The sequence below is a fragment of the Cricetulus griseus genome, chromosome 2 (genome assembly GCF_003668045.3).
Source record: "Cricetulus griseus strain 17A/GY chromosome 2, alternate assembly CriGri-PICRH-1.0, whole genome shotgun sequence".
NCBI classification, from domain to species: domain Eukaryota; kingdom Metazoa; phylum Chordata; class Mammalia; order Rodentia; family Cricetidae; genus Cricetulus; species Cricetulus griseus.
Window position 1 is genome coordinate 126,322,067 of NC_048595.1, and position 25,486 is coordinate 126,347,552.

A 25,486-nucleotide genomic window follows, 5' to 3' on the forward strand; every position below is an offset into this window, starting at 1 on the left:
GGGAGGAAGGGATGTCACACAGGCCCAGGGTCACTGGGGAGGAAGGGGAGTCACACAGGTCCAGGGTCACCGAAGAGGAAAGGGTGTCACACAGGCCCAGAGTCACTGGGGAGGAAAGGGTACCACACAGGTTCAGGGTCACTGAGGAGAAAGGGTATCACACAGGTTCAGAGTCACTGAGGAGAAAGGGTATCACACAGGCCCAGATTCACTGGGGAGAAAAGGGTGTCACACAGGCCCAGGGTCACTGAGGAGGGGAGGAACAGACAACAATGGGGCAGGAAACGAAGTGAGTCCCTTCTTAGGTGTCCAGGAGGAGATCCAAAGGATTTGTGCAGGTAAATCAAAAAGTAAAGTTAGTTAGCTGGTGTGGGTCAGAGAGAAATGGTGGACATTTGAAACTCATGCATTTTGTAATGACTGCTAAGAAATTTAAAATGACTTAATTATATTTTAATTAAATTGTATTTTAAAAAGGTCAAAACACTGTATTTTTGCACTTTCAATAAATTTAAGGTGAGTGCCATCAACTCAAGGTAGTTGATAGCTCTAAATTTCTTTTTCTTCTTTTATTTTGAAATTTTATTTGTGGCACATGTGTGAAGGTCAGAGGGCAACTTTGTGTAGTCATTCTCTCCTTCCCCCACTCCAGGACTGAAACCTGCTGTCAGGCTCCTGGGGAGAACTTCCACTCACTGAGCAACCAGTTGGCACGGCCTGCTGCTCCTTTATTTCTTATGTTTCAGTTTCTCAACACTTAGTTTGAAAATTGTGGACAATAATAACACTTAAAGAAAAGAGTGTTTCCATTGAAATAAGAAACTTAATAGAAAGTTTTAAGCCGGGCAGCGTTTTCTGTTGTTATTTAACATGTTTCTGGATTTTCTTCTCTCACTAAGGATACGTAAACTCAGTGAATGGAAGTTGATCTTACCTAATTGTATTAAGTACTACAGATGAGAACAAGACATCTTTTGGGTTATATTGTGTCCCTCTTTTGTTCAGTGAAAGCCTGGTCACAGCGGAGAGCAAACAGGAACAGGAGCACCAGCTAGCCAGGAAAATTAAGATAGTAATAAACAGCAGGATGACAGAAATTAGGCTGAGTGAGTTCCAGAGGTAAGGAAAGTTTATCTCCTGCCTTTCATGTTTCCAGAGGACAGGTAACATAACATACTAATCTTCAGCAACCAGGATTTCCTGTTTCACTGCTGTCCCTCTCTCATTTGTTCCCCCTCCAAGCAGGAATGCTCTCTGAGGGACAGAAGGAAAGGCACTGGCCACATGTTGCCTGGATTTTCCAGGCTTAGTCTTTGGTACATCTGCCTTTTGGATGTCTGAGCTCTTTCTCTCCCATAGGTGGGCCCTCTCAGACAAGAAGGCCTTCAGCTCTTCAGTGAATTGAGGCTACAGGTACGAACTCCATTCTCTAGCCATCTTTGCACTACTAGTTCTGAAGCTGGTGATTATAGTCTTTCTGCCTGCTGAAGCATCTCTATCTAGTGATGAGCCCACTTAGATCCACTGTGATTTCTGAGTTCCTGGCTTAACCAGGCAAGGAAACAAAAAGCCAGATCCAGATGCTATGTGTCTCATGTGTAACAGTTAGCCACTGGTGATCCTTCCACTGAAAAGCTTCACCCATTCTTGGGGCTGGAAGGGTGGCTCAGTGGTCAAGAGTGCACACCGCTCCTGCATAGGACCCCAGTTGAGTTCAGTTCCAGGTCCCAGATTGAGTGAGCTATCCTCAGTTCCAGCTCAACTCCAGCTGAGTTCCAGGGGACCAGGTGGCTCTGATTTCAACAGGAACCTGCCCTCACCCCCACTACACAACACATGACTAAAAATAAAACAAATGCCACTCATTCATGCCTTTTAATACCTTAAGTTCCTTAAGAGTTCAGCTTCTTTCTTTTATTAGATACTCCTAATTAAGATTAGAATATATAAAGAAAAAGATTTGTTTAAAACTTTAAAATATTACCTTTTGACCATTATAAGCTACATCAGCATTATATTAATATTTATAATTACAAGGGCACTGACTAGTAAAGAACTCACCTTCACAAACTGGCTGTTAGCATTTTTGATGTCAATGTCACTGTAGGCAATGCTAAGTAAGGGAGTATATATGTTTCCATTTTTTGTGTTGGGTACAAGGCGTATGCTATTAAAAGAAAAATACTCAAAATTATAAAAATATTTAATAACTTAAGCATATATTTATCTTTCTTTTTGAATTTTATATAGACTGTTTTTATATTTTAGGCTCAATCAGAAGAGCTAGTGGAGGCTAACTATAAGCTAAGGGTTAAACCATAGTTCATCTTCATTGGTTAAAAACTTTAACAGTAAAGTATGCTGCAGGAGATACGTTTGAAGCTCTGCTGATGTTGGCTCTGACATATACAAATGAAATCACTGACACACTGTGACCAGTCTTTAAGGAACAGCTGATTGAGCTGTACTACACGACACCTAAATGGAAGACATAGTGTAGATCTTCAGATAAGAAAGATGAAGTTTTACTAAAATACATGCTACATATAGCCCTGTTTTAGGCACAATTTGGCAAGTTCAATGTTTTAGTATCATATAGTTAGTGAACCCCAAAAGAAAAATGCCAGCATGGCTTTCCCAAGAACAAGTCTACCATAATTAGGTTTGATTTCATTTATATTAGAAATTCCACTGGCAGATTGAGCAGATGTGAAAACTCAGTACATATGGATGTCAGCATGATGTACGAGAAAATTCTCAGTGTCTAACTCATAAACTCATGAGAATCCAAACAAATAGTGAGAAACTAATGAGCAAATGAAGTACTTCAATGTGAAAAACTAATGTATTCAGAGCATAATTATAAAATACTGGAGTCGGGGTGGGGGGTTCAATTTCAGGCTGCATGGTACCACTCTAAGGTAGGCTAGTTTAGAAAAAGGGAGATGCTGCTGACCTAGGTCAATCTAGAGAGATAACCATGAAAGGGAATGGGGATGAGGAGGCTGAACCCATCCTCATTTCTCAGGTCTTATTAAAGTACCCATTTCAGCTACTGGTATCATCTTACTTTCACTTTCAACCTACTGCAATTCGACAGGTGCAGAGTGACCTAGGACATGAATCTGGGCAAACTCCTGAGGCCCTTTTGATATCAGTATATCAGTGCCCCCTTTATCCCTTAACCTTTTTTTTTTTTTTTTTTTTTTTTTGGTTTTTCGAGATAGGGTTTCTCTGTGTAGCTTTGGAGCACCCGTTCTGGAGACCAGGCTGATCTCGAACTCACAGAGATCTGCCTGCCTCTGCCTCCTGAGTACTGACGCCCGGCCTGGCCCGGCCCGGCCTATCCCTTAACCTTTATTGGTCTGTGCCAACCTAGACATGTCTAAGGAAAGCTGAAGTACTATTTCAGTTCAGTTCCCCTTCTGGTTTCTATCTGATAGCTTCTGGTAAATACTCTCCTTACAGCATTGTCTCATACACTCCAAAGTCTAACTTAGTCCTCAGGCATCAGTTTACCTCAGTGATATCTGGGTAGCAATCCGAATGACTCTTGGCTGACTTCCCAGGTCATTTTCTCGTCCACTGACTGCATCCACTAAGAAAATACGCCGGGTAAGAAACCACTTGCTGGAGCTACTGTCTTTTGTTATAAAAAGGGAAAAAGAGGCATTAGGAAAACTGCTTCAAACTGATTAAGATATCACTCACAAACCCTTACTGACAAAAATCAAGATTAAAACTTAGTGTTTTGTTTAAAGTAAGATGGCCACAAAGAGCTACTCATGTTAGAGATTGTCAGTCTTCTCTTCTCTCTGCCTGGGTCCTATTTTATAGCATGGGTAACAACAAAAGAAATTAGCTTGTCCCCAAAGAGGGTCAAGAACAGTAAAGAAAAAGTCACTTTGCAGTCCTCCTCATTTTCCTCAGGATATTCTCTCAGCTAGGGTATGAATCTTAAAGTTCTGAAAATCAAATTTATAAAATGGCCTAAACACAGCAGCCATCCTACCACTTTATTGTACCTTGGGGCACATTGTATAAAATCACACACTAAGATGATCGATCCATCATTATCGTCATCACTGCCTTACTGATGTTAACATATTGGTTTACATCTATTGAGTTCAGCTATGAGACAGCAGAGTAGAAAGTCTTACCTTGGTTCACAAACATCTTATTGTGTTGAAGATTTAGGTTTAATACAGGGACAGCCCAAATATAATGGTGTTGATCGTTGCCAGTATACTCGAGGTAAATATCATAAAACATAGGACTGGGAAAGTCAGCCAGGATTTTAGAAAGAGAGATTTCACACTAGGAAGTAAAACAAAAATAAAAGGATCATGACTCAAAATTAGAAAGTATATGTTATCATTAAATATTTCTTTTTAATTTGTTGTGTCTTTAAACTATATTATTTGCATGCACTTCCAAGAGACTTCCATAACATGAATTCCTAAAGGTCTACTCAAAAAAAAAAAAATTCTAACCAGTAAAGAACTTCAGTTTTTTACTGAGGAGAAGATCAGCTTCTACTTTTTATACTAAGTGAATATCAAAGAAGAGGCCTAAAAACTACTGTTGTCCTACAGGATGAAGGACAATTCTCTCTCCTGATGTATAATGATGCATATGACTGGTTCCCCTCACGAAGGCTAAGCTCACCTCTCAGTGTTCCCTATCAGTCTATACTCATCCGTTCAAACTATTCCATTACAGTCCTTACCATGTATATGCCAGGCCACTCTATCTTCCCAACATTGCCCATGTATCATTAATTCCTTTCTTCCTGTGCTCCATCTAACTCACGTTAGTTAGACAACTAGAGCATCTTTGACTCTTGGACCTTTCTGTGATTCCCCTAGAACTGGTATCTTATGCATATCTACAATATAACATGTGGACAGTCTCTACCATCTCTGTCTATATAGGTATTTTGTTTATGAGCTCTCTGAACTACATTTATGAGTGGCAACCAGTTACACTGTAGTAATCATGGTTTTAACCCAAGCAGAACATTTACCTGATGCAGCAATTGGAGTAATCACCTAAGACCACTGAGTGCCATTGAAGCACAAGTACCAAGCACCTCAGATACTTGTTTTAGGATTGAATGGGACATCAATGATAAAATGCTGCACATCATCAGATACATAATACCTGTTGATTCTCCCCACTCATTGTAGCTCATGTTGTTATAAAAAGATGATGACAAAACATCCTATAAGTCATTTCTTATCACAGAAATAAATTCATGTTTATGGTAGAAAATTTGGAAAATTTAAGAAATGAAACAAAAACCATCTCTACCACAACTATCCAAAACTGATCAATAAAAACATTAATCTTCTTCCAATTAGTTGCTCATGATGGTACTGTTCACTGTGTTTTTTTTTTTCCTTTGAGTGTGCACAAACAAGTTAAGAAACATTTTTATATGCTACTGAGGATCTTTCAAATGTTCATGGCTCACAGTATTCCTTTGTACCATGCTGCAATGTTGAAGTGAATTAAGTCATAATAAGAAGGAGAAAGGAAGTGTGGAGAGAGAGAGAGTGATGTGTTAAAAGAAAGGGAAGAAAGCACTGTTATTTTATTGGGAGGTAAAGTGAACAGGGAATTACATTGTTAGTAGTCACCAACTGTATTATAAAGTGTTCAAGAGTAGCATTATGGTAAAGACACATAAGCCTAGATGCAAATAAACAATTGACTATAGAAATCTAGTATTATAGAGTATTTAAAACTCTGTAGATGCCAATGTACCTTTATCTTGATGATTAACATTTTCTGTGCCCAGATATGAGATTTACTAATTAATGAAATTTTTATTACCATTAAAACTATTTCTGATTAAAAAAATATTCACCTATCATATCAGTCACTGGAGAACAAAATGAAAATACAGACACACTCACATTTTGCTGGTAGGTTGTTCCAAAAGAGTAAGCCGCATCTAGTCTTGTCTCTGTGTCTGGACAAAGCTTCAGAAGAATACAATTGATGAGTGTCTCTTTCAAATGATTTCTTTGCTGAAAAGTTCTCTGGCTCCCATGTGAACATATGTTCTATTTTCTACTAATTTAATGTGTGATGGCCATACAAAGTTAAGAGAGGGTGGGTGGTAGAACATGCCTTTAATACCAGCACTCAGGAGGGAGAGACAGGCAGATCTCTGTGAGTCTGAGGCTAGCCTGGTCTAAGAGTAGGTTCCAGGATAGCCAGAGCTACACAGAGAAACCCTGTCTCAAAAAATAAAAACAAATAAACAAAAAGCTAAGGGAGTATTTTTTATTATAATATTATAACTTGAAAAACATTTTTAAAAAATTGCAACTTGGAGCAGGTAAGATGGCTCCACAGGTAAAGGCACTTGCCACCAAGCTTCAGTCCCAACAGGGACCAACATGGTAGAAGGAAGAGAACTGACTCCAAAAGTTGTCATCTATCCTACACACATTATAGATGTACATGAACACACACACACACACACACACACACACACACACACACACACACACACACACACACACTGCAATTTTAAAATTCTAATTTAAAGCATCAGGAACACCCTCCCACCACCGCATGCTCCCCATAGCAGATTCTCTTCAAGCAATACTCTAGACTGTTCCTTTTGTCCTTGATAAAAAAAAATAAAGCACATTAGTAACATTTTAGGTAGGATCACACTTACCTGTAAAACACCACCTTCTAAAGTTTGCCATTTGATAAAATTTCCTCTTATATCATAAGAAGCAGCAACAAACTTCAGCTTTATGTTTTGGTTAAAGGAAAACAAGAGTAAAATAATGTCAAATAGTCTATGGAGGGTATTCTTATTACTATCTTTTCAGTATTAACACTGTTTCTGTTGAAAAATTAAATTAAATTATATTTATTTGAATGTAAATTAATCCCACTATCTATACATTTAAACGCACCATAAGACAGGACTGGTATTTTGCACAAGTATACTTCAGAACTGAGATGAACACAAGTGCAGGTACCTTCCTCTCAAATCTATTACATGAGATGAGTGTGGACAGAAGGTATAGCACCTCATTCTGAAAAGTTCAACACTTAGAGGTGAGAGTGAGGAGCTGTGGGGTGCCATGAAATGCCACAGAGCCCTGGGCATTTTCTGTATGCTGTCTTAAAGGTGAGGGCATACACAATGAGGTGAGTCTGCATTTGGTGATGGCACCATTCACCTCAGTCCTCCAAGTGCGGCCATATCCACACAATCCAGATACCAACAGTGAGACAGCCCAACTCTACACTATGCAGTTTCTATAGCAGCTGATACTTATATAATTGAATACATACACTTTTAAAAGTAATCTTGGAAATTAAGAAGTGTGACTAGTAACTGCCTCTTTTTTCTGACACTAGAGTCTGGGGAATTGAAGCCAGGACCTTGTGTGTGTCACATAAGCACATCACCACTGAGCTGTATCCCCGATCAGTTATTTCTTCTCTTAAAGTTGGTAGATCACATGGAGTTATCCCTCTGGTGATACGGAGACTTGTACCTGGTTTTGTCCTTTAAAACTGAAGTTTGTAGGAAGAGGGGTAGTACTGAGAACCTGAGGTGCCAATCCTGGCTGGTCTCCATAAAACAACCAAGGAAGGTTCTGTCTCCTATGAACAATTAGACTTGTCTTAATAAAGGGAAGAAATAGTTATTACCACATTTGTGAAAATAATTGCACTGAGTTCATTTCAGAACATTTCACCAATCCAAATATCCTTACCAGAATGGGATAGAATGAACACTGCTCAACCCAGCAGCGCTTTCAAAGATATAATGGAACAGGCGACATGCGTCAAATGTGGTAGAGTCATAAGAGTTCATGTTCATCACACACATATTTCCAAGAGCTTGGCAAGATGTCAGGTTAGCATGAATCTGCACAAGAGGAGCAATAATAGCCGTGTAAACAAAAGGGGATAGGAAGCCTATGTAGACAATTAAGTAGACAATAAAGTTTTAAAAACTTTTATTTATGTGTCTGTGGACTTTGCTGGCATGTGTGTCTGTCTTCACCATGACAGCAGAGGCTAGAAGAGGGCTTCAGTTTCCCTGGGACTGGAATTACACAGTTGTGAGCCACCATGTGGGTGCTTGGAATTGAACCTGGGTCCTTTGCAACAATAGCTAGTGCTCTTAACTGCTAAGACATTTTCCCAGTCCCAAAAATAAACTCTTAATACATGAAGATGAATAATAAGAATATTGCAATTATAAATTTTGGGCAAAATTTTAGCATGAGTATCTGAAAGAAGTACAAATATAGAGAATGATATTTTTTAAAAAAAATATTAAAGAGAAGTTATATTTTGCACATTTTATGTATGTCTTACTTTTTTAAGTCTTTTTTTATTAATTTATTTTTTTTATGTTCCAATTCCAGTCCCCCCACCTCCTGCTCCCCTCTCCTTCCTCCCATCCCACCTCCCATATGCTCCATGGAGAGGATAAGGCCTCCTCTAGTGAGTCTACTAAGTCTGTCCCATCACCTCACTGAGGCAGGACCAAGGCACCCCCCACACCCCTGTGTCTTGGCTGAGCAAGGTATCTCTCCATATAGAATGGGCTCCACTAAGTCAGTTTGTGCATTAGAGTTAGATCTTGGACCCACTGCCAGTGGCCTCATATATTGTCCCAGCCGCATGATTGCCACCTATATTAAGAGAGTCTAGTTTGGTCTTATGCAGGTTCCCCATTTGTCAGACCTGAGTCAGTGATCTCTCACTAGCTCAGGTCAGCTGCTCCTGTTGGTTTCACCATTATGGTCTTGACTCCTTTGTTCATACTATTGCTCCTCCCTCACTTTGATTGCATTCCAGGAGCTTGGCCCATTGGTTAGTTGTGGATTTCTGCATCTGCTTCCATCTGTTTCTGGAAGATGGTTCTAGCTTCTCTGTGGTTGTGGATTATAGGTTGGGTATCTTTTGCTTTATGTCTAGTATCCACTTATGAATGAGTACACACTATGTTTGCCTTTCTGGTTTTGTGTTACCTTGCTTAGGATTTTTTTTTTCTAATTCTGTCCATTTGCTTGCAAATTTTGGGATGTCATTGTTTCTTACCACTGAGTAGTACTCCATTGTGTAAATGTACCACATTTTTTAAAATCCATTCTTCAGTTGAGGGGCATTTAGGTTGTTTCCAAATTCTGGCTATTATGAATAATGTTGCTATGAACATAGTTGAGCAAATGTCCTTGTGGTGTGAATGTGCCTTCCAAACAATCCAATTAAAAACTGGGGTACAGATCTAAACAGAGAATTCTCAACAGAACAATCTCAAATGGCAGAAAAACACTTAAGGAAATGCTCAACACCCTTAACATCAGGGAAATGCAAATCAAAACCACTCTGAGATTCCATCTTACACTGATCAGAATGGCTAAGAACAAAAACACCAATGACAGCCTATGCTGGAGAAAGGGGAACACTCCTCCATTGCTGGTGGGAGTGCAAACTTGTACAGTCACTGTGGAAATCAGTACGGCAATTTCTCAGTGATTGTATATTTTATCTAAAATAGAATTTGTTCCACTTTGCTTGAGTTATTTGTTTTTATGAACAACAAAATCTAATCAGTTGAGTTTAATCTCTCAATTTCCTTTCCTGGTTTTCCCTATTTAGAAAAAGCAACTTTGTTATTCAAGTAGAAAACTTTAGAAAGAACTTACCTTTCCCCTTCTCATATTCAACTTGTTAGTGAGTATTGCTGCTCAGTCTTGACTAAGAGGCAGAAGCTCAATGTGTCTCTTATTTCTCCATCTCCACCCATGCCTGTGCTCTCCCTCACTCAAGTTACTTTAATAGGACTCCAAGTGATCTCCTTGCTCCTGGTGTTGTCCCAAAAAAATCTATGCTGCATGCCACAGAAACACTTTCAAAACATGAAATCAGATTATGATCTCTCGTGCAGAGACCCTCGTAGCTTCCGGGGAGCCATTCACTACACTCTTGGCTCTACCTTCAATCTCCTGCTCACTCTGCTTAGCCTCTCCTGCCTACTTCTAGCTGTCTAAGCATGAGTGAGAAAGAGTCAATTTGGCTCTGTGATCTTTATTCCAGTGGTGGTCTCCTAGAGCACTCTTCTTCTTTGTATTTACATGGCTTACTAGCACTTCTTCCAGTCTTTGCTCAAATATCACTCTCTAAGACACGTATGCCTTTACCACTCTAGATAACACAGTGAAGGTCAGGCATGCTGGTGCACAGATTTAATCTCAGTACTCAGGAGACAGAGATAGGTGGATCTCTGTGAGTATGGGCCAGCCTGGTTTACATAGTGAGTTTCTGACCAGCCAATGCTGGTTGATAATGAGAACAACAATAACAAACAACAACAATAACAAAACAACTAAAAACAAACAAACAAAAATCTAAAACACCCAGCATATACACAGACACACACTTACTTTTTTTGTCTTTATTCTGATTTATTGCTGTCATACACTATTAATAACCTGGCATTTATTTAGATCAATGTAAAGAGGGATGATGTAAGTACATTTGGATTACTTAACTGAGGGAGATATTCTGTCTTCTGAATATTAAAGCTGAGAACAGGCCTGGCACATACCATGTCCATAAGATACTTCCTAAGTGACAGTTTCTCCAGACAGGAAATTACAATTGTGATGCCTTGAATGAGGATCACCCCATAGGAGCATAAGTCTGAATACCTGGGCCCAGTGGGGTTAGGAGAGGATGCCTTGAGGTTTCAAAAGACTCCTTGTCATTCCTAGTGTTGTCTCTCCCTCTCCTGCTTGTGGATTAAGATGTGAGCTCTCAGCTGTTCCTGACACCATACCTGCTCTGCTATCAGGGACTCTAACCTCCTGAACTGTAAGTCCAATTCAATGCTTTCTTTTATAAGTTGCTTTGGTCCTGGTATTCTGTCACAGCATTTGAACAGCAACTAAGACAACCATCAAAAAACCCCGGAGACAATCAGTATGTGTAAACTGCATAGTCATTTATATACTCTATTTCAATCCAATAGAAACACTTTATTCTTTAGAATATGACTAAAGAGATATATCCACTTAGAAAACTTTTATCTAAGTTAAAAAAGATACTATGACTTGTCAATGTGAAATTAATTTTGAAAGCATTTAAACTTACCCAGCATGCAGCTGCTGCTGCCTGCAAATACTTGGCAAACCATTCTGAGTTTAATGACATGCCCTATAAGCAGAAAAATGAAGATAGGTTTAAATTCAAAGTAGGATTCCTTAATCCTATGTGTTAGGAAGACATTAATACACATGTTAACTGAGAAATGAACAATGCTATTTTCTTAATGTTATTAGAAAAATAGAGTCTATTGGAATTTTTTAAAATGCTGGTGAGTGACTCCTACATAATTAAAGCTGTGTGACAAAATAATGACACTTAGACAAAGGCTAAGATGATAAAATATGTACACACACCTATAATACTGATGCTAATTTTACTAAAACAAAAAGTAAAGTCGTGAAGAGAAAAATGATAGCATCTGACTGAGTACTGAGTGGTTAATATTTGCTGGCTTAGGATTACTGTAAGTGTATCAAACTGATGAGCACTAAAAATGAGAATTGCTACACAATGGGAAAGTTGGTATCTACAGAGTAATATCTGACATCTCCAAAATGGTGCTTTGTACACCGAAGAGTATCAGAATAACCTTTGGAATGTTCTAAAACCAAAAGTTACTTTATTTATCCAAAGGCAACCAGAAACTCCAGGAGGCCAGGCCAGGGCAGGCATACATGGTTTTTGTTTGTTTATTTTATGGAGACAGGTTTCATGCAGCCCAGATTGGTCTCAAACTCACTACATAGACAACTTTGACCTTGAACTCTTGATCCTCTTGCTTCCACTTTCAAGTACTAGGACTATAGAAGTGTGTCATCAAACCTGTTTTCATAACTGAATTCTGAGAACTATATATAGGTATAAACCTCTGGTCAAAAGCTCAAAAACTGAGAACACAAGAGTGAGTTACAGATAACAGAGGAGATACAACCAAATCTAGAATGGTATCACAGCCATCAGATACATTAAAATACAATTATGAGGCACTGTTTTCATCTCTTCAGTAAGCAAAATTTTCTTTTTTAGGAAACATACACGTGCACAGTTATGCTCACACACACATATTCACACATGCACAAATGTTCTTTATGAACAGTGTCAGTGAATAAATGTGGAAGGCTGTTAAAGGAAAGAATCACAAAGGGAGATCAGATGGTACATTAAGACTCAGTAAAGTATATATAGCCTTTGAAATTCTCCTCACACCATCTATGGCCTCACCACCCTGACTGCACCTATCTCAGAAGCTAAGCAGGGTCAGGCTCAGACAGTCCTTGGACAGGAGAAATTCTCTTTAAAAAAGCACTCTTCAATTACAAAGGAGGAAATGGTGAGTTTAAGGTACTCATAATAACATCATAGCTGGTGTTCAAAATTGACAGTATCAGCGATGGGGCAGGCAGACAGTCACTGTATGCTCTCTGACATGGAGAGACATTGTACACTGTCTGACAGGACATAGAGCACTGAGTTGAGTATACCATTTTTTCTTTAATGGTTTTCTAGCAAGCACACATTGACTATGATGAGGCACAGGACAGATGCAGGCTGGAGTTATCCCACAGATGGGAAGTCTTGGAACCTGAACTGTCAAGTTCATGAAAGAAAAGGACAGACAGAGGGCTTGTCTCAAACTGGAAAACAAAAAAGAACATAACCTCTAAAAGCTGGAAATTTCAGGAAAAATACAACGTTGTGATTCTTTGAAAATTATTTCTCCCCTCTCCTCCACTGAGACAGGGCTTCTCTGCATAGTTCTGGCTGTTCTGGAACTTACTCTGTAGACCAGACTGACCTCGAGCTCACAAGTTCCACCTACTTCTACCTCCTGAGAGGTGGGATCATCATTGCCTGGCAATTTCAGTTTTAATTATGAAAAAGTAAATTCATGTAAATTAAAGGGATGAGAGAAGGTAAAGAGAAGGAGTACACTTTTAAAATATACTGCTGAGATGTCAGACTCATGGTTTTAACTATTTGTATTTTAAAGTCATTTACACATAAAGCTTTCTCAGTTTGTCTGAAATTAATCAAAGGAAGAAATGCAAGACAAGCTTGGTCAATCAAAAAAGAACCCCAAAACACTCACAAGCTCTCCGTAACGTGCCGTGGAAATCACACGTTGTCGAAAATTCCCTGTGTTGCTGAAACATAATCCACCTGTCTTCACAAATTAATAAGAGAAAAATATCTAATTATAGAAAAGTATTATTATGTATTGAATTAAAAATATGTACTTCATCCCCTTGTTTGTCCTTACTAAAATGTGAGGCTCTGAACATGTACAAGACCGGCTGGTATTCACGAACGTTGGTTCACAGCGGACACACCTGATCAATATAATAAAAATAATTTTAAATGTTAATGAATGACATTGAGCCCAACTTAACTGAGAACTTATCTTCCCTAAATGACACATTAGAACACAGTAAGTCAACTAAGCAATTAATTGTATAAGCTTGAAATATTAGCCTGCCTTTAAAGAGTTTTACATCATTATAATAAAGCAAAGTATAAATGAAATTGGCTAATCATAGAGGGTATTTTCTTAACTACATACTTGAAAATGTATAACATGAGTATAGTGAAGATTATAAAATCATTAACAACAGAGTCCAACAAACTCATGTAAATGATACTAAATCCATTTGCACAAGTAGGTATATCAAATACACCTTTTCAGTGTGAGCTGAGAACACAAGCATGTTTAGCCTTTTGCCAAAGTTGCAAGAACACATTGGTCTATCATCTCTGTTATTTTCAATTAAGGTATGAGATGGAGACAGTGGGACTAGTGGGGATTGAGATGGACTTATATGGACCATCAATTACCTGAGACAGACAAGTTAAAAAGCAGGATCAAACTAGGCCCTCTAGATGTGGGTAAAAGTTGTGTGACTTGGACAGTCTGTGGGGCCACTGGCAGTGGGGCCAGGATTTATCCCTAGTTCTTAAACTGGCTTTGGAGCCCATTCTTTTTGGAGGGATACCTTGCTCAGCCTAGGTATAGGAAGGAAGGCCCTGGTCCAGGCTTACAGTGATATGCCAGACTTTGTTGACTTCCCCTGGGAAGGCTTACCTCTCTGAGGAGTGGAGTGGGGGGAAGCAACAAACTTACTTTCTGTTGCAATTATCCAATTAGTCTATTGACAAGTGTATTTATTTCTTCTTTACTGTCCTCAATTCTATTTATCTCATATGCTGTGTTTTTGTTTTACTTGTTTTCTTTTAGAAGTTCCATTTAATTTATATCTATTTTTCTTTACTTTTGATGAATTTTTCACTTCTCTGAAGAGAAATATTTATTCATTTATTTATTCAGTCTGAACCCTAAGTCTTGTACATCAACACAAACACTCTCCCTCTGAACTGTATCCTCAGTCTTTCAGTTTCTTTGGGGCATTTTAATTACTCATTGACACATCCCCACAATGCACTGCTATGGCCAGGAGTACTCGGGATGATCACGGAGGGGCGCTGTATCTTAAGTCTCTATGCATGCACCCATGGGTTCTTTGTTAGGATTTCCTCATTGCTGATGTATTTGTTGTCCAGACAGCAGAGGGTAAGGGTGAACTCATTGCCTTTGGCCAATGTTTAAAAGCTCTGACTTATTGTATACCTTCTTCTAACCCCATTCCAGTGGACAGGAGCAGAGTGCCCAGGTACTACCAAGTTGGATGGAAATCCAGATGTCTCTCTTGGTCTCCATTTATATTATGTGAGGCTGGTGTTCATTACAATGAAGGAATCTCTCTGATATTCTCCTTTAATGAAGATGGTTATGTTCATTATACACACCTCATTATCTTCTATTCATAAAAGAAATCTCAGCTACTCACTTCAATATATATAAGAAGAAAACTTAGAAAATAAAAAGAAAAACAGTGCCCAGAGGCACTGGTATAGGTATAATGGACTAGGTATAATGTATTTACACTAGAGGAACATGTGGAAAAAGGGATGTGCTTATGAATTTATGTGCATGTGGTAAATGAATACATAAAGAGGGAACAGAAGCATTACAAAATTGGGCTACCAGTCAGTGTACCTGAGTTATGACAACATTCATTAATATGTCCTTGTGCTGGTTTGAATGAGACTGGCCATCATAGGCTCACATATTTGAATGCTTAGTCATCAAGGAGTGGAAATGTTTGAGAAGGATTAGGAGGTGTGTCCTTGTTAGAGGAGGTGTGTCACTGGGGTGGGCTTTTAGGGGTCAAAGACTCAGGATAGGCCCAGTCTCTCTCTTTGCCTGTTGCCTGAAGATCAGGATGTAAAGCTCTCAGCTACTGCTCCAGTGCCATGCCTGACTGCTTCCCACTATGATGAACATGGACTAAGCCTCTTAAACTATAAGCAAGCCCCCAATTAAATGCTTTGTTTTATAAGTTATCATGGTTACAGTGCCTCCTCACAGCAAAAGAACAGTAAAGCAAGACACCCTTCTATGTAACACTGTAATGTAAAATGGTTTTTGAATCATACTCTATTCTGTATGTTATGTACAAGTTACATAAAAATGAACAATTAGCTGCCTTTTGTTAAGCAATTACTACAGCACTATGCTGACATTTGCATATTTATTTTGAGGCAGGACAGTTTATTTGCCCATTCTAAATAACAGGGATTGTGACTACCTAAAGTCAGACTACTAGAAGGCTAACTGAAGACTTAAACATGACTTTTCATGGATTCTGGGTCTCAGATCCTTTAATGTCCATGCATATTCTCTCTTGGGATATACAGATGGAACATAAAATAGGATGACATCAGTGAAGTCAGTTTTCAGTATACCACTTACCTGCTTCCTAAAGCATTGGCTATTGTAAATGAGTTTTCGGTTTCATCACAAAGCTCACAAGTGGCTTGGGATAACAAAGACCCATTAACATTTCTTTCCACTGTGCAAGATACAAGCAAAACGGTGAATGTTGTACTATATGTTCTGAAATATTCACATAAATGTATAATTATCAGTATTATAATAATTATCAAAGCAATATCATTTGCTTGGAAGCATGTCAAGCATGTATATAATAAAGTATATAAGAAAAATCTTCCCAACTCCAACTAAAAACATAAAGAAACCAGTTTCCTAAGTGATGATAACAGTAAATCAACATTTTTCCTAAACAAAATTTCTAACGTCTTTCCTGTCATGCTGGGATGAGGAAAAATATTCTCTTCAGAGATTGCTGACCAGTTTCCATAAATGGGAGGGCTTTCAATAATCTCCAAACTCATATACCCCACCCAGCACTAAACCTTATTTTTAGAAACAAAACCTACAGAAGCACTTGCACCAGAACATAACAATCTTCATTAAAGATGGTTATTGTATTTGGTTATATGGTATTTGGTAGAGCAGAACTGAAATGTCTAAAATAGCAGAATGGTGATGTACCCATGATTAACTTTTTTCAAGGAATAATATATTTAGTCTCTGACTTTTGTGATTGTTTTATTTTAAAAATTATAGCCAGGTGGTAGTGGCACATTGGGCAGAGGCAAGTGGATCTCTATGAGTTTGAGGCCAGCCTGGTCTACAGAGCGAGTTCCAGGACAGGCTCCAAAGCTACATAGAGAAACTCTGTCTTGAAAAACAAACAAACAAAAAAAAAATTGGTTGGTGCATACCAAATGATTGGACTCATTTTAATTGTGTCTTAAGTTCCAAACACTCAGGCTGGAGAGATGGCTCAGAGGTTAAGAGCACTGACTGCTCTTCCAGAGGTCCTGAGTTCAATTCCCAGCAACCACATGGTGGCTCACAACCATCCGTTATGAGACCTGGTGCCCTCTTCTGGTGTGCAGATATACATGGAAGCAGAATGTCGTATACATAATAAATAAATAAAATCTTTTTTAAAAAAAGTTCCACACACGCTGTTGGTGAAAGCATAAAACATACACAATATCTGACAGTACAGTTTCCTCTTTCAGAATTTTCATGTATTTTGTGTATAAATTTGAGGATCTGTGTATCATCTGGGACAAATAAACCCAGGTAGATTTTATTATTAATACCATCCCTTAATATATAGGCTGGTAGAACAGCTGACAGTTTTTATATTTAATCTTTTCAACTAAATATGAAGAGCGTATTTTCATTATTAAAGCATTTTGGTTTTTTTGGCAGTCCCTCCGAAGCTGTTCATCTAACCCACAGCCTCTCCTTTACCTTTTTTTCTGATGCTGGCCACAGTCAGCTTAACTCAGCAATAGGGCTCAGCATGGCTTTCCCTTCCTTCCTTAATTCTCCTCCTCCAGGCAGCAGCCAAGATTTACAGCTTGCTGGCCCTGAGATGTTTTATTTTAAACTCTAATGAAAATTGTCCTCAGCTTAAAAAACAACAACAACAACAACAAAAAGCCTTCTTTTAAAGCTCATTTACATACGCCTTCAATTAATTTATCTTATACATTTCTAAAGTGTGTTTCATTTTTTATTGTCTTATATCACATTTTCTAATGACTTGCTTTTTACCTAGAATATAACTCCTGGATATTGATTTTATAAGAAATTCTGTGTTTATAGGAATTTTTAATGATTTCCTTGGGCTTTCTGAACATATTCTGGCAATGACTTTAAAAAAAAAAAACAAAAACAAAACTTTTCTTTCCTAAGAATACTTTTGACTTTTACTTGAATACAACAGTTTTTATCCTTATTACTTAAATACAACAGTTTCTATCCTTATCCAGACATGCTTACTACTTTTCCCTCCAAGAAATGTGTCATGCCTGGTGGTGCACACCTTTAAACCTAGCCCTTGGGAGGCAGAAGCAGGAAGATCTCTGTGAGTCCAAGGCCAGCTGGATCTGGATCTACAAAGCAAGTTCTGGGACCACCAGGGCTATCTGGAAACCTAGTCTCAAAGGGGGAAAAACAAAACAAAAGCATGGGCCAGCAAGACGGTTTGGAGTACAATCTGGGGTCCCCATGGTGGAAGGAGAGAACTGACTCCTGCAAGTGGTCCTCTGACCTCCATACAGGCATGCACTGCACAGAACTTATGTCCACAGACAGGCACGCACTACACAGGTGCACATCGAAGTGCTTATGTGCATATGCCTACACATAAATAAATCCACGTAATTTAAAAATTAAAAAAGAATCATTGATTTTTGAGTTGAAATGTAAATATCATGTTTTACTAAGGAAATATCATCTAATGTTGAATCAGGAAGAATTCTTAAAAAATTTTCTTCTCAATGCCTCCTGTGTCAAGCATCATGAAATTTTGTACTCCGACAATTTTTACACAACTACGAAGCCATTTAAATTGATGCCCTTTACAAAATACATACAAATAAAAACTCATCACCATGATTTTATAAATAATATCCTTACCTAATATATGACCAGTGGGACAGTGGCATTTTCCTTCAGCAGTTAAGCCACTAGGGCAAGAAATACAGTCCCAGCCATCTTTGGTAACACCTTTCTAAAGTTAAAAAAACATAGAAGATTTTTCTTCTTAATTAACTTTCTTAATTGATAATACAAATTTAAAATTATTTGTCACTTTGCATTCACAAATATAAAATGTAACAAAATTCAAGAGAATTTAACAGATTAAAAAGCCAGTTATCAGTTTACTCTTACCTGTTCCACAATGTTCCATTGTTAAAACAATCAAGTTTATTGGCTTTTAAAATTTAAGTTATGATTCCAAGTGGGTTTATGGCATGTCAGCTATGTAGTTATTAATTTCATTCAAGAGAATTCAATGGAATACTGATCCATTGAATACTGATTCAGTGGACTAGCAAAAGTTTTAATAAAGTTTGATATCATGAAAACTTGACCTTCTCATATCACATGGTTTAGGACAAACCTGGATTAACAGTCATTAAAAATACAGTTACGCCTGAAATCAACAGACTAATGCCAAAATAAATGACACAAATTAGACTTTGTTGAAGAGACTGAACTTATTAATACATGTTTCACATTTGGCCTGCTGCATAACATTAAAAAACCACAATAGCTTCAATAATATCACTGGAAAGTAAACGTGCCCCCAAAACTATATTCTATCCACAATTTTCATAATCAGTCATTCAGCTACAACTAGTACTCCCAAAACATGAACTAAATATAAATATGGCAAGCAGATCTTCAGGACAAATAGTTCAGAGGATAACTGCTAATGATAACAGGTTCTCAGACAAACAGAATAAGAAACAACATTACAATAAAACTCAGAACTGGTACAAAGACTCCTAAAATGATTGGAAAGCAAAATATATTTCAATTAACTGAAAATTAGCCTATGGATTGTCATGCAATTCAATCTTGTTTCTAATTCAAATAAAAAATGATAAAAAAAGAAAGTTAGCCTATGTAGTAACTACTAACTGATTAAATTTCCCCAAATCAGTATGCAACGAAGAGACTAACCAAACTGCAAATCATATTTAAATTTTTTACTGATGCAACTGGCATTGCATGAGCTTATTGTCCTTTGCATAGCATTATAACCATTCATCATCATGTCAGACCACTGAGCCCATAGGTCTAAGCCATCTACATCAGAGTATTCATCCTGACTTGCTCCATGTGTATAATGCTCACCTTCTCTACTCTATGGGGAAAATGGAAACAACTTTTCACAGCTTTGGATGTGGGGATATCTGATACTTCCATAACAAAATGAATTTCTGCCCCCCCAAAGTTTTCATGTATTTTATTGATCTCTCAAAAAAAGTACAATAACAAGGGTAGCTTAATAACTTTAAAGTTCATAGAGAAATGGGAAAAATATATTGAAGTTTGAGAGAGAAAGTCATTTATGACTTTTTTCCCAAAAGTTATTTTAAAATCAGTTCTGCATACCATGTTTTCTGGGCACTTCTTACAAATAATGGAAGGTCCTCCGTTATTGGAGATCATATGATATCCTGGTAGACATACACATGAAGTTCCTGAAGAGAAAAAACAATTTTGTCCTTAGTAAATAAAACTTCAAGTCAGGGAAACTTAACAGGGCTTAAGATCTTGAAGCCAGGAGTGGTGCTGTATGCCTGTAACCCTAAAACCTGGGGCGAAGAGGCAGGAAGATCAGGCTGGAGTTAAGGTTATCCTTGCCCACATAGGTAGTGGGAGGCCAGCCTGGGCATCGCACGTGTGTGTGTGTGTGTGTGTGTGTGTGTGTGTGTGTGTGTGTGTGTGTGCATGGGAAGATTGAGTGGGTCAATGAATTTTACACTTTGGCTTCTTGCTTAGTAAAACGGAGAAAATAACAGTACCTACCTAATAGGATCAAGACTTAGAAATATGTCTGGTATTTGGTTGCTACTATTTAAATTGTAATTATTATTAAACTAAGAAAACTATTTTCTTATCACTAAACCATATGTGTGTGTTTAATGAATTTTGTTTATATCTTATTGGAAAATGATTTTCATCCAATATACTACTCATGTTTAGAAAGACAATAAATATTGTATGGTACTTAATATCCAACTTGCTGTATAATTAAACTCTATGGACTCTAAGTAAAAATAGCACACATAGGAGTCTATGTACAACACACACACACACACACACACACACACACACACACACACACACACACACACACACCCCTTCCTTCCATAACCATGGAACAAACACAATGTAGCATGCATTTTCTCTCACACTTCCTCTCTGAACACCCTGATCTGCACTGCTCAAAGACTGAAGTGAGATCTAAAGATGACAGAGTTAACCAAACTCAGATTCAAAGCATTTAGATTTCAGTAAACAGAAAAAGGATTACTCTGAGTAGTTTCAGTGAGAACTAGACCAATTGATTCAATTTAGGAGAAAAATTAACTAAATCTAAAAAGACATCAGGAGCAAACAGTAACAATCACCAATTAAAGGGATAGGTCCTAAGGAAATCTAATAGATGCATAGGTGGAGACTGAGGGAAAGGAGACAAGAGTTCTCTTAGCTTCCAGAGAACATTATACAGCTGTCACAATATCTGGGTTTCAATTTCCTTATTTGTACAGTGTACAGAATCTGATCATAGTTAAGGTCACCTCTAGCTCTCAATTTCTTGGGGAGTAGGATCACAAGCTAAATTCACATTTCCTCCCTTTCTTGTCAGGTTGCCTAACTCGTTACCCCAGGTTGCTTCTTTACTATTTCTATTCTACTTTTGTTAGGAGACTTTCCAGGTGCTACCCTAAGGATTCCCCTTCCAGGAACTGACCCCTGGAAATGAGCTCCTGGTTAAGATAGGGTGGTGGGGCCAGGGTTCCTGATCCAATTAGTGGGCCAATGCAATCCTCCCAGAAACCCTTTTCTTAAGCATGGCGGCTGTGAATTATCGGAAATACTATTCTAACAAAGTATTGGGCTGTCAAGAGTGTGTCGTTTTGGTCAGGATCCATCCACCCCATACCGCCTCACCTAGGGTATCCCTCCTCTGGTTGGCGCCACAGGGCTCACAGGAGAGCGCGGAGATGTCGAAGTACTGGTTGGGGCCGCACGCCTCCGGCCGCCGGAAAGGGAAGGAGAAGATCTGGGCCCATGAGACTCCGCAGAGAACCAAGAGAAGAAACGCAGTGCCAGCCCGAACTGGAGAGCTAGATTTGACCATCATGACCACCACAGGCCCTGCACGCGTCGCCATGGTACCCGCACTCGCAGTACGCAGGCGCGGCGGCTCCCCCAGCGGCCTCCTCGGTGACGTGGTGAGTCCGCTGAGCTGATTGGACAACACGGCTCAGGAACTCTCTTTTACCCCCGCCTGGTTGCTAGGTTACCACGCACCCGGGAAAAGATGAGCCAAGCAGAGAGTACAGTTAGGGGCTGCTATTTCAAATGTATTTTTTAATGTATTTAATTAATGCATGTATTAAATTATAGGTAACAACAATGTAAAGTGTTTAAAATGTATTCTGGGACACAGTTAATTTAGGATGTCAGGAGAAAATACTACAGCAACAGAAAATATCTGGTTGTAACATTTAGTTAAGTATTGTTTCATGAAGGTGGAAATCACACACACACACACACACACACACACACACACACACACACACACACACACACACACACACACACACACACACACACACACACACACACACACACACACGAGAATTTATCCAGGCAGTATAATTTTCACAACACAGGAAATATGACACTTTTTTTTTTTTAAATCCCACTAAGATAGTGGTTGTTTCAGGTCATGGGCTTGATCTTAAGCAAAATCCTCATTGATTTTATATGCAACACCAGAATATCTTTATGACATAAGACTGGGGGAAACCCTTGCTCACTAGATCTTGTTTATCTCCTTTTCCTGTTTTGTACACAGCGCACCATTCATATAAAGCTCATCTCATACTTGTTTTGAAAAATCAAATTCACACAAACAAAGTAGACATCCTTGCAGACTGTTAGCTCAAAGATATCTTGGCACTACATTCATAGCTAATTTATAGGTCTGAAGACAAAGATGGTGTTTGATATTTAAAGTTCAATTCTATTTTGCTATGCTTTATGTTAAACTGTTGTGTTTTATCTGTTTAACTTTTTCTCCCCCAATAAAATCATCTGGCATATTTTTTTTTAATCAGTAGTAGTTTGTCATGCTTTTTTTTCTCAGAATAGGCAAAGTTTTGTAATAAAAATAGTGTTGTGCCCTTTGGAAGAAGGGTATATATATTCTCAATGCCTATGGGAAATGCATCTAAGGAAGTTAGATAATTCTTAAGTTACCATTGTGTCTTCCTCAAAAGACTAACGTTGGTCTGGTTTCTAGACTTTATGGCAAAAAGAATTATATGCTCTTAAGTGGTTCTCCAAAGAGAAAAAATCTCTCATCATTACATTTTTGAACCAGAAGTAACTTATTTGGACCCATTTAAAAACCTGTGATGATGTGAAATTGGAGACTAAGAAAGGAGAATGTTAAGACTAAGAACAGCTGGTATTAATCTGCAAAAGCCCAGTGTGGGTGTATTTTGACCCTTGTCTTCCTTGATAAGGTGCATACTTGTTACCGGTGTCTGGAGGTGACTAAAGCAATGATAGGTACAACCTCCTCACTGTGTAATTGAAATGATAAAGAGTTCCTTTTTATGATGACCCCACCCTGTGCACAAAGCTTGGCAACTTTAATCTTAAATTTTCATAACAACTTTTAGAGGAAGTACTATCCTCATTTTAATAAAAGTGGAAATGAGAATATAAAAAAAATGTTAAGTGGTGACAAAACTGGATTTATCTTCATTGTTCTGTTCCAAAACTTGCTATCTTTTCACTACCTTAACTGACAGGTACATGAACAGATGGAAAAAAACAGGGCTTGCTTACATATATCCAGCTAACAGTGAAGCTGCAGTTATATACTCCCTACATCAAAATTATAATTTTCTAACACCTTTGGCCACTGGACTTAACCAAACTTCTAAGAAACAGTTTAGATGTGGTACAAGGACTTGATATAGACAAACACAATTAACTTTGAAATAACTCTAGATATTGTAGGCTTACCAGGCAATAAGAAAGTTAGGAAAGAATGTAAACTAAAACCATGAAGCATAAATTTGAGATTGTATCATTTGGATTATTTCTGTTGAAAGTAATCAAAGACCAGCTTAAGCCAATTTATAATAGTTTAAATTAAAAAATAAGTCTCAAGGTATGTGGTTGCTGATATTTGTTTAGTGTACGGATCATCCCTCTTAATTGCAGGTGGAAGCCATATAGCGGACATCAAGTTTCAACTTTAAGATAGGAATAAAGAAAGGAAATGAACAGCAGCTATTGCCCCTTTAATCAAGTACGGGAATACCTTCTCATATGTTGTGTTAAATTCCTTACATGCATATGTCCTTTAAATCTTTTTAAAGCAACCCTGAACAAGCAGTGCAATTATCTTCAATTTAGAGACATGCTCAATATCAATTACCCAGTTAAGATATAGAAGTCATTCATGAAAGTAGAATTAACTATGGGAAAGTGGTTTAATGACAGCTTAGAGAGAAATATACCAGAAAAAGACTGGATTTAAAGTGAATACTGATGATGATGTAGGCACCAAAATATTCTCCTTGTAATATCAAAGTTAATTATAAATAATATTAATAATTAATAATATTAATGTTCTAATTTTTAGTAAGTCATCATTGCTTTATTAAATGGAGACAAGAATTAGAGATTTAAAACTTAAATCCTCTGCTTGCAATTTGCAGCAACAAACTTTGAATTCTGAGAGTTTAACTGCAGGAGTTGTTTAACCAAAGTGCTGTGCACCCTAACATTATAAATGCTGCAAAGGGAGTTAAAATAAAGAAATAGTCTTTGGAACTAGCAACTAAATGATCATGTATTATCTCTAAGAATATGATTTTATTACAGTGTTTGAGAAAGAAGTCATATAACATTAATGAGACATAAGAAACAGAACGATTATTTTGAGAAATTTTGCAAAAGAAATGATAGAAGAGGAATTTTTAAAAATTAAGTATAAAGGCAACATATATGAAAGTGAAGAGGATATTCTCAACAGAGAAAAGATTTAAAATAAATATTGATTTTTCTCTTGTGGAAGGCTGGGAGGAAGAACTTCACAGGAGGCGATTCATTCTTTCTTCGGTGCTGTGTTTTGCATGGGTCCATTGAAGGAAAAGGGCTATTCCAAGATGAATTTTAGGCTCTCTGCAGCAGGGAAGTCCATCCTCTGATGGACTGAACCTTGAACAGCCATGCAAAGGATTATTTCTTGATTGCTACATACAAGTTGGTTTTGGATAACACAAGTTCTGCATATCAAAGCCCCTGCTCTAATCTATGTCTTCCAGAGGAAAGCACCACACCCCTGCCACTTTAGTCCTTACTGTATACTGTTTGCAGAAGCCAGTAACTCAAGATATCCAAGTATGCCAGGACAGTCTTGTGACCAAAATCATGCAATGCTGAAAAGGTGCTTCAGAAAATCAACTCTATAGATAACAGAAAACAATCATTGTTTTCTTCAATGATTTCTAAGAACTTCTAAAAAAACAGCTGTTGATTTTGATGTTTACCAGAGATACAGTGAAAACAACTATTTGGTTCTAATGTTTACCCTAGATGCAATGTAGTGGCAAGGAAAGCCACTACATTTTTTCTCAGAGCTCCTAAAGAGGAAAGATAAATGAAGCCAGACATAAAGCCCAGAATGGAAATGAGAGAAATCAAGCATGATCAATTTTCTGAGAAATGAACATGAAAACAAATATGAAATATTTTGAAAGGACATTATAATTGGAAGGGAAATTTTTCAGATTTAAAAAACTGGCTGTATTCTAGAGTGCAAGCATAATTGTTTTGGCCTGAGGGTAGCTAGAGGATGAAGTAGTTGAGTCCTAGAGTAGAGATGAA

General features: G+C 37.9%; 1 protein-coding gene across 1 annotated transcript in view; it reads right to left on the reverse strand.

Annotated features, from left to right (window-relative positions):
* Positions 1–21,778, reverse strand: part of Tmem67 (transmembrane protein 67) — a 42,928-nt gene extending 21,150 nt beyond the window's left edge. Inside the window, exons 1-14 of the mRNA XM_027403530.2 lie at positions 21,521–21,778; positions 19,955–20,043; positions 18,467–18,560; positions 15,914–16,013; positions 13,367–13,436; positions 13,196–13,270; positions 11,152–11,214; positions 7,758–7,912; positions 7,536–7,644; positions 6,698–6,775; positions 5,922–5,987; positions 4,161–4,317; positions 3,520–3,643; positions 2,062–2,167 (exon numbers count right to left, since the gene is read on the reverse strand). Coding sequence (XP_027259331.1) covers positions 2,062–2,167; positions 3,520–3,643; positions 4,161–4,317; positions 5,922–5,987; positions 6,698–6,775; positions 7,536–7,644; positions 7,758–7,912; positions 11,152–11,214; positions 13,196–13,270; positions 13,367–13,436; positions 15,914–16,013; positions 18,467–18,560; positions 19,955–20,043; positions 21,521–21,743 — 1,509 coding nt within the window. The 5' untranslated portion in view covers positions 21,744–21,778. The remainder of the gene's footprint in view (positions 1–2,061; positions 2,168–3,519; positions 3,644–4,160; positions 4,318–5,921; positions 5,988–6,697; positions 6,776–7,535; positions 7,645–7,757; positions 7,913–11,151; positions 11,215–13,195; positions 13,271–13,366; positions 13,437–15,913; positions 16,014–18,466; positions 18,561–19,954; positions 20,044–21,520) is intronic.
* Positions 21,779–25,486: the final 3,708 nt, after the last annotated feature.